The sequence below is a fragment of the Bombus fervidus genome, chromosome 8 (assembly GCF_041682495.2).
Source record: "Bombus fervidus isolate BK054 chromosome 8, iyBomFerv1, whole genome shotgun sequence".
NCBI lineage: Eukaryota > Metazoa > Arthropoda > Insecta > Hymenoptera > Apidae > Bombus > Bombus fervidus.
The window spans coordinates 1,255,597-1,265,673 of NC_091524.1; the positions used below are offsets into that span (position 1 = coordinate 1,255,597).

Genomic DNA, 10,077 nt, shown 5'->3' on the forward strand with positions numbered 1-10,077 from the left:
TATATTTAAGGTAATTTATTTTATTATAATTCGCTAAAATGAAATTGTGTAAAAAAATTTAGATTCACCAATACACCCATTTTGAAAACCAAGAAATATAATTTTCCTATATTTTGTAATAATATATGATAAATGTTTAAACTAGCGATATTATGAAAGGCATACTTTTATTTGTAATAAACATATGTTATAAAATACAACGAATATTATGTCAATTCAGCACAAGTGCGTGCATTCGCATGACGATATAAAATATATTATGTATTGTATATATATACATGTATATCGATCAGAATCGATCACGTAAACATTTTACATATAAACATGTATAATTCATCCCATTTGTATAAATAGATATAAACAGATTTTTTCATTAACGTACATTTTTCAAGTTAGTGAACATTACTAACATATTACAAATCAAACGTTTTAATTCGTTTAATTTAATTTTTATGTTTTGCATTAACAACCGATATCGTAATTTCTAAACTTTGAAAATTGAAAAACGAATTTAGACTAGGACTGTTGACAAAATTGTCTCCCTTAAAGCGTTTAAAGTACTCTATGTATTTTTTTACGTGATTTTTACTTTTACAAAAGTAAATTCGCTTTAAAGATATACACTAAAATCAAGAGTTACATCAATTGGAAGAATTGTGAATGTACAACTTCGGTAAACTTATTCTTAAGTTAAATCTTAAGTTTTCAAATAAACAATGATACTGGGGATATATTACCAAAATTTAACATATGAGATACGTGATAAGATAAACATGACAAGGTATTTACTACTTCAGACATTATCCTGAATAGAAAAACATCAATTTATGCTTCCGAGTTAAAATTAAAGATACACGGTATCGTATTTGTTTTGTGTTATTTTTCTGCATTTTTAAACTCACAGCCATAGGCGGATAAAAAATATAATCACTCGCAAAATGTCAATTAAGGCCTCTTACTCTTTTCAATGTATAGAACTGCAGAGTTTTGTGAGTGTTCATTTATAGTCAGATCCAGTAAATTTAATCCCTTTCCTAGCTATCGCTTTGTAAATTGATAATAGACACACTAATGATCCATTTGAGATCACCGTATATATTCATGCACATTTTCTAAAGTTGTTGTGTTATATAACAAAAAATATAGATAATTATGGCCGCAATAGTTACCACAGAATTATTATCGTAAAACTAACAAAGAATAAATTATGTTCATCTAAATCTTATAACATCCTCAATCATAAGCATAAACAGTATGTGGTAATTCATTCTCCCGGTACATAAGGTTTCTTCGATGATTGGAAATTGTTGATGTGAACAGTTTTCGATGTCGAAGAGAAACAAAATTGTTAATCACGGATTTGTAGTATACGATCATATGAAGAAATGCATTATTTTAATTTGTAGCGTCCATTTGGAAAAGTGTTGTACGCTATAACATTGTTAAATTGACAATAATCGTACAGTGATCTATCGTGCAGTCTTTAGTTTCCAACGAAGGAACAAATAGGCAGCAATTCGAAGTACAACGAATATCAAAAGCAAGGCAAGGATATCAAGAGTGAAATCAGCATCGAGCATATCTAATTCCTCCAACGTTGTTTCTGGGTTTTTAAAGTGGCAGTACACCTGTAAATATATGAAATTTTATATGTATGTATATATGTGCATATATATGCATTGTTCTGAAGGAAAGTCAGATTTCTATAAATGCATATTTTGTCAAAGTATCTAATAATAATTAGTCTTATAAAGAATTTAATAAAAACAAACGAGACACATCATACCTGGAAACATTTAAGCTTTTCTCTGCCAAAGGAGTATGTGGCCAGAGCAGTTCCTTCAAAACCATATCTAATGTAGCTTAGATAGGTAATCCATCTAAGATATACTGGAATAGCGTCAAAGCTAACGAAAAAGCCGGAGAACAAAAGAAACGGTACAGACATGACAGGTGCCAAGAATACGCCGTTCTGAACATTCATTGCTGCACCAACCACTAGCCCAACCGATTGTGCAACGAAAGAAATAAGTAAACATGTTCCCAAGAACATACTGAATCGCATAATATCTGTTGGTTGACTTGTCATAAAGTACACAATCGTAACATACATAATGCAGAATATTGCCTGTAAAAAAGAAATAATATATAAATTTTCAGATGTGAAAAAGGAATACATAGCTTCACAGAGTCAAGTCACATATATCCTGCTTTTTTACCTGAAATGGTATATCTGATATGGTAATTGCTAGATAGTAGGCCTTGAGAGAATACCACCTATTAAAATTTTCTTTTAAAAGCACTGGTAGTTCTAAGGGAACTGTAAGAAATAAAATTTTTTACAAATACTATCGTAATACAAAAGAAATAAAAGAACAAATAAAGCCAATATGACTCACAAGACAATATCGTAATGGTCATAGACGTATACATAAGAAACAGCATATTAAAAAATAAAAACCCAAGGTTGCTAAGTACTTTAGCACCATCATTCCCAATATCATAATAAAGTGCGCCAATCAATAAACCTACTAAAATGTGAGCAAAAAGTCGAAGATACATAAGTGTCTAAAAAAGAAATAACATTAGAATTGTAAAATCTCTAATAACTCATGAGTCAGAGGAGTGATCTTAAATAAATCAATTGATTAACTGAATTTTGATCAACTTACCCAATCTCTTCGACTAAAAAGTAAAGCTCGTTTTAAAACAATCCAGAACTGTTGACATTCCGATGTGGGGTATCTCTCTGGCGTGATTACAATCGATTCATCAAGTAAGGCTACTTCAGCATTATCCTTTTTCTCCATATCAACCGGTATCACTACATCTACTATATAAAAATAACGATTTATATAAAAAATATAATTGGTATATATTATTTAACCCTTATTACTTTAACAGCCAGTAATGCTGTCAAATATAAGTTAGCGTTTTACTCTAAAAAAGTGATAAGGGTTAATAATTCATTGGATCTCCTTATAAACCTTGTTTCGTAATATCGTTAGTTGCGTAAGATGGGATAATTCCTTTATTATTTATGTCCTTTATTTTATCCTCTTGAAACTTTTCTTCCAAATTATTAACATCATTTTTATCTTTCATTTCAACGTTTTCGTCACGACCTTCACCTTTCGAAAACGAATCACTAGATACATTATTCAATCCTTCCGACTTATTTTCAGGGAATGGGTATCCTTCTCGAATATCATATTTTCCATTCTTTATAGCGTTCACCAGATTTCTGATGTTGTCACCGTATTCTCCGCACGATACTTCGATAACTTAGAATTGAATTACAGTAATCAGTATCTTTAAAGAATCTAGAAATACACTGATATTACAAATAGCTTACTGAAAGAAGCTGGATTGTGATAACTTGGGCAGTTGAGTCCGATATTTCTAAGAAATGGCACTAACTGCGACGTAGATCCCTGATATACACATTGTCCTTCGGCTAATGTGTATAGAGAGTCAAACATTTCGAACAGCCTAGCGCTGGGCTGATGAATGGTACATATTATTGTTCTTCCTCCTCGAGCTAAGGTTTTTAAGAGCGAAATGCATTGAAAACAAGATGAAGAGTCCAAACCACTGTAAATTGATAAAACATATGTTACTTATTATCAAACAATATTTCGAATATTTCTTAAAAAAAAGGATTCTAATAATTTTTCATTGGATTTTAAAACATTTATTTACATGAACGATCTTGAATTAATCACTTTTTTCTTCCGACTTAATCACAGGGAAAAGAATTCCGGTAGACCTTCAAGAACCGGTTAAACGCCAATTTAAGTTTTTTTTAAGTTTTAATTAATTGCATACTAAAGAATTTGTTGAAATAATTTCAGATCAGAGTGTGTCTTCATAGAAGCAATATTGTTCAACAAATATAAATAACAAAAGCGACTGACAGTTACAAGTATAGCGTATAAAAAAGAATGGTATATGCGACGTCAGTGAAAGCGAGAAAGTAAAAAGTTTTAAAAACTTGTTATTTGCGTACTTTCTCTTACTTCATCCTTTCATTTTGTCATTTAATGAAATTCGCTTATATATTTTTATCTTTTTTTTAATGCTTCACATTTGTGCATGTAATCATTAAATTTAGTAAATTATAATGAGTCTTAATATATTTTAGAATGTTAAGAAAACAAAAAAATGAAAATTGCAAATAAGACAACGAAATTCATAGAAAAATCTCTAAAAATTTGCAAAGGTAATTCCCTGACACTGACCATGTTTACATTCAAACGTTATATAAAGAGCAAAGAGGATTCTCTGATATTGATGATGGTGAAAGTGAAACTATTTGCAGGAGAAAAAGCATATCTCTTTCTGGTATGGCACATATGTATTCGCATCCGAATAGATCAACATTTCAAAAACACATCTCCTTTTTAACACAGATTCTTTATCCTTTTAAATCACATTGTACAAAATATTAAATACAATGAGATTTCCTTACCTAGTAGGTTCGTCAAAGAACATTATTGGAGGATTATTGACTAATTCAAGCGCAATAGAAAGCCGTTTTTTTTGTCCACCGCTCAAATTTGAAGTCATAGTTCGACGATGTTCGGATAGACCAAGTGTTTCTAAAATTTCTTGAATCTAATAAATACAAATGAATGGTATCATCAGGAAGTTCAACATTCATTCTCAATCCTCCATTCAGTAATATAACAACAGTAATTCTCTTGTTATCTATAGACAAAATATTTAACGAACGTACCACTTCTTCCTTCTCTGGTTTGCTTACATGTGACCCAAGTTTAAGGTTCGAAGCGACCTTCATAGCTTCAGCTACAGTTAAATTCGCATGAAGTTGATTATCTTGCATAATGTAGCATGATAATTTTCTAAAGGCACTAAAATTCCTTTCATGGCCATTCATTGTGATACTTCCTTCGGTACCTGTTGATCTAAATAAACATCCAAAATATTTTGATGTTGAATATCCATTTAATAATATTTTGATTTTGAATATCTCATGTGTATAATATCGCTTACGTTAAGAACCTGAATGACGAAAGAATATTCATAGTTATTCGAATAAATTAAATAGGAGCGATTACAAATTTTATTATCATTCGTAAGCTATCAGCTATCGTGCTTTTTGTATCTATAATTCAGGTAAGTGTCGTGATACAAGACGGCATAATAAATAATAGTTGAATCTCGTTTGCCACCTGATCGTTAGATTTAATTGGCCTATGGATGACTGAACCGGTTAGAGTTTACGAATTACGTACATATTAACTAGTATTGCCTCTCTCAAGTATATTCCAACGAAAATGAACTTTAATTTTTTGTAATCTTGACAGCTTTTTTGATAGATTTTGATATTATTTAAAAAATATACCTCTATCGTATTTATAAACGGAGAAAATTTTCGAAGAACGAAAGGAGAACAACTCACTTATATCCGGTCAGGATGTTTAAAAGAGTAGACTTTCCTGCACCGGAAGGTCCCATAATAGCTGTCAGTTCTCCAGATCGTAGTCTTCCACTGACGGATTTTAAGATTGTCTTTACATCTGAAGATTAATTAATCCACACTGAAGTAAAAGTATTAAAAGTATTTTTATGACTATGTCGAAAATTAAAGCCAAACGGCGCAGCGGCTATGTGTTAAAGTGAAAGTGCTCAGAATGTTAACCTTGCTAACATATCTAAAAATCACTGAAATCGATAAGATGTCCCCTAATTGATATAATTATCAAGGGAACTAGTGGCTATCATATCATTCTTTGCATAATCCACTATTTTTTCTCGTTCGGTAGTTTATATCGCAAAACTTGTTTTGTCATTCATCATAAGCTAAAGACTTTAGCCTTCATAGTTAGACTATCCTAATTGTAAGAATATCATTCTGCTTGTAGTCAATTTGTGCTATTACATTTCTCCTTAAAATAGTCACGTTTTCAAAATAGTCTACGATATATTTTCAATTACGTATAATTTATCATTATTATATTCTAATGCGTTATATTATTATTACCCACTATATTATATATACATATAGTGTATGTGTGAATGAATGTGAATTAATTTTTGTAAACCAACCTCACTTTGTAGGCGAGAAGGAAAAATTAATGATGTAACTATCTATCTGCTATTGCCCATATAATGCTATGTGATAAACCAGAACTAATACATACTATGACATTGTTGTTATATCACACAATACATCATAGGTTCCTACCCATGCGATGATTGTATGATAGTGGATTGTTTTGTATACCTAACAGTATTATGAAGTTAGAGTATGAAAGTATTGAAAAGTATGAAGAGTATTTATGAAGTTGGATATTACATTTGACAACGTTATGTATAAAAAACGAAATAAAGTACGCGAATTCCGTTTTTAGTAATAACAACTCTAAATAAATTATCAAGCTTTCTACTTGAATAAATACTAATAACACACATAGTTTCACATAGCAATATAATGTATGACGAAATCATCTTTTAACCTTTATCAAACAGTTTCTTAAGTCAGAATATTAGACTTTTATACAAGCAGTACATCTGAACGCAATAAAAAATTAAAATGGCAAACGCATTTGAGGTCTTGATTTTCCATTAATGTATAAACATTTGTCTTACAAATGGTAATTCATTTATATTAATTAATAAATTTGTACAATGTCATCGCCAATTTCAGTAATCGCGACAATAATTTTTTGGATATTAAAAAAAAGTCAACGTCAAACAGGCTGTTCCTACTTACGCAAAATGTGGGTTGCAAAAAATATTGCTATATACATTCACTTTCTGCAAGCGGTCATTTTCCACTTGCAGGTGTATGCATGTGCAGATGTATGTCACATACGAAACTACATAGCTAACAAGCAGTGTGAAAAAAATGCAATTACGAGAATGAACTTTGGCCTGAAACAAAAACAGCCTTTATGTTTATTTAAGACGCATCATAGTTTACTTTAAGATTCTCTAAACTCTAAACGTTACTTCTTTCGTTTATGTGACAGGATGTCCATACTCTTTAAATATCCGTAAAAACATAAACATATAACGCTTTATTACCCTATTTATAAGATTTGTATACATATTATGATGAAATAATTGATGGAGTATTATTACAAATCTCTGGTCATTGACACGCAAACAAGCCATCGCAATGTATGGTGGCTCATGAATTATTAATTAGGGAAAAGAACGAAGTTTTTGGAAATATTTATATTATTTATTATTACCCTTGCCTTTTAGCTTAGGATTGCTTCCGGCTTACATCATATTTACGGATACATTTGTATTAACTATAACCAAAACATAATTAATAAACTATAAGATGTGAGTCTAGAATATAATTTAACTAAGTAAATAACAACAAATATTTTTTAGTTACATTTCATTGTTCATTCGAGTGCAGAATACTATCATAAAATTAAAGGAAAGAAAATTTCTAGAAATATTAATTGAAACAAAATGAAAATGCTAGCCCGACAAATGAAACGGAGTTTTATCGCACAACTGCTGTAGTTGGAACACTAAGCTGATTGGAGTATAAACTGATGATAAATGGAAACAAAGACTTAGTTTTTGGAATTATCTGTATTGTTATCACCCACATTATTCGTTTTTCTTATTATATTATTGTTTCTGTTAGAGCCGAACTGCTAAAAATACTCTATTAAAAATAAGTATAATTCACAATAAAAGTTGTGTTGACCTGATTGAAATATTTAAAAAGATGTCAATAACGATCCCCTTTCGAGTAATAAATATATATATATGTATATACGATGTACTTCGGAAATCGTGATTAAAACCTTGCATCGTAACCGGTCTCTTATAAAATCTCACTTACTAATTCCTTCACTTTAGTCAACTACACTCTACAAATCGCATAACGTAGAAAGTTATTTTTTTCAGAGAAAATATCTACAAGATGACAACAAAAAGAATGGTTTAATCGTCAGCTAATTATTTTTACTTTTATAAAATCAAATATTGAATATTTTGTTTAGTTAATTATTCTACTATTTGAAAATAATATACTTGTATAGCCCCAGATACAAGTACTGTATTGTGTAAACGGCACTTTCACACAAATAATATTTACGTTCTCTTTATGACCAGTATCATCAAGAACCAGTTTAACTGTATAAATTTGACCAAAAGGGAACAAATAACGAAATTATTTTTTATATTCTTTTAATGTATGAAAGGATTTTGATTCTCGTACAATACTATAACTCATTTTTTATTTATAGAACATGAGTCCAATGATCTTCGCTACTTAACTTAGCTGCAAATAATATTTACAGAAAAAGTTAGCATACTTACTATTTTTGCTACCTTCTCGTACCCTGTATGTTAAATCTGTGAATGCTAGTTCAACCGGCGGTCTTTTCGGTAGATGCGTAATCGTTTTGGGTTGTGCTGGTACAAGTTGTAAACGAATACCTGAACCATTCCTAGGTTGTAATAAAATTTCATTGGTATTATCTTCGTGTGAACAATTCCCCTCGAGCTTCATTTTATATTGTAATCTTTTTTAATTTCTTATCTTGGCTTTGAAATGAAATTTAAGTAGCTGTTTCTCTTCTTATGGTCGATATTCGTTCAAATGAACCGACCTTTCCGCAGTATTACGTTTTCGTTATTGGATATGCATACAAATTCTCTCATCGCCTGAAAAATTATTTGTTTTCAACTTTAAATCATTTATCTGATAAGACATTTAAAATCAAATGTTATTCTTTCTTTATCACAAAATAAATATGACAAATCTTTCTTAATTAGATACATTTAAGAAGAAACTTCATTATGGATTATTGTAATTTATAAATATTTATTTTCGTATTGAAATATAGTTGTTTCATTGGCACGTAGAGCATGTGCTTCAAAAATCTTTTGTATAAAAACGTGCAAATGATACCGGCATTGTTTATGTTAATTTAGAATGACAAAATACTTAATTTCAGTAATTCTTCAAATAGCATTATTCTACTTATTACACTCGATTTGACAACAACACATCACTTGCAGAATTTAAAACTAATTAAATATTCTAAAGAAAATAAAGAATTGAAACAATTCAGGTTCAAATAGATTTCAAATAACGCGCGTTCTTACATTATTCAAGTAGTGACGCATGAGAAGTCGGTCAAAAAGAGACGACCATGACTTAGAAATAATAACTGCGTAGACCGTCGATTTTATCCTTGTATCAGAAGTAAATGCATCTCAATTTCTGTGTCCCACGTCTGCGTAGCACACGGCAATATTGTTCGAACGATTAAGAATAAAACACACACTCGCAGTTTTTACGATCACACGTATACGTAACTATGATAAACGATTTCAGAATTGCACAATTGTAATAATAAGACGATAGATCAACAGAGGAATGAAGACAAAATCCACCCGATGCTTTCTCAACGGTGTTTAAACCTCGGTGTTTCGAGACGGACTGGCTGACTCCACCATTTAGCAGCACCGCGGCCATCACCATTGACCGTCGTTGCTTTGCTGAATGTTCTTTCTCACTCTGTTTCTCTTCCATTTCTCTCTTACTCACTCCCCTTCCCTCACCACTCCCATCTTTTTAAGGACGCAACAAAGGATTATGATAGGGGGAACGAAGAGTTAATGTGATCAAAGTCGAGATCGTGCACGACATCTTTTGAGTTGTAGTCTTCTGTAATCATTCCTTTAATACTTATCCGCCTACGACTATTTAACCTATTTCGAATTACTTTTACACTTCAATTTCTTCCTGCTATTCTTTTAATTAGTCGATCATAGACTTATTAAACGTCAATTATTTTGATCACGTTACAAATTTCTATAAAAGAAACATATATAGTCACAGCCACAATGACAGTGAAGCAGTAACATTATTACAATGTTTAAAGGTTCCAGCGATTCTAAAGAAACAAGTTAAATACGGCCTCCTAATAAGTAAAGATAATAGAAAACAGTAAAGGTTGAAAAAAAATATTAAAGAATTATAGAACATAACCCTAATGTAAAACCGGAAATTTGTCAAATCCAAAAGAGAAGATTATATAGAAATAAAATAAATAATAGCAAAACAATAGA

General features: G+C 30.6%; 1 protein-coding gene across 2 annotated transcripts; it reads right to left on the reverse strand.

The window, feature by feature from the left end:
* Nucleotides 1–150: 150 nt before the first annotated feature.
* LOC139989772 (ATP-binding cassette subfamily G member 4) lies at nt 151–9,494 on the reverse strand. Of its 2 annotated transcripts, none has more exons than XM_072008367.1 (12): nt 9,109–9,494; nt 8,317–8,664; nt 5,426–5,543; nt 4,739–4,928; nt 4,472–4,617; nt 3,356–3,594; nt 2,988–3,284; nt 2,673–2,830; nt 2,400–2,568; nt 2,220–2,320; nt 1,787–2,128; nt 151–1,628 (listed from the first exon to the last, which is right to left on the reverse strand). In XM_072008367.1, the coding sequence occupies exons 2-12, from the start codon at nt 8,507–8,509 to the stop codon at nt 1,470–1,472; spliced, it is 2,112 nt and encodes a 703-aa protein (XP_071864468.1). In that variant the 5' UTR covers nt 8,510–8,664; nt 9,109–9,494; the 3' UTR covers nt 151–1,469. The 2 variants fall into 2 exon arrangements, with proteins under 2 accessions (XP_071864468.1, XP_071864467.1); XM_072008366.1 differs by having other exon boundaries at nt 2,673–2,833; nt 9,109–9,493.
* Between the last annotated feature and the right edge of the window lie 583 nt (nt 9,495–10,077).

Excerpts from the sequence above, each read along its gene's own strand:
- LOC139989772 (XM_072008366.1), bottom strand. The coding sequence starts at position 8,509 with ATGAAGCTCGAGGGGAATTGTTCACACGAAGATAATACCAATGAAATT. Across the intron at positions 3,595-4,471 it reads TTCTTTGACGAACCTACTAG|TGGTTTGGACTCTTCATCTT; the intron begins GTAAGGAAATCT and ends ATCAATTTACAG. Across the intron at positions 2,834-2,987 it reads TAACGATATTACGAAACAAG|TAGATGTAGTGATACCGGTT; the intron begins GTTTATAAGGAG and ends ATTTTTATATAG.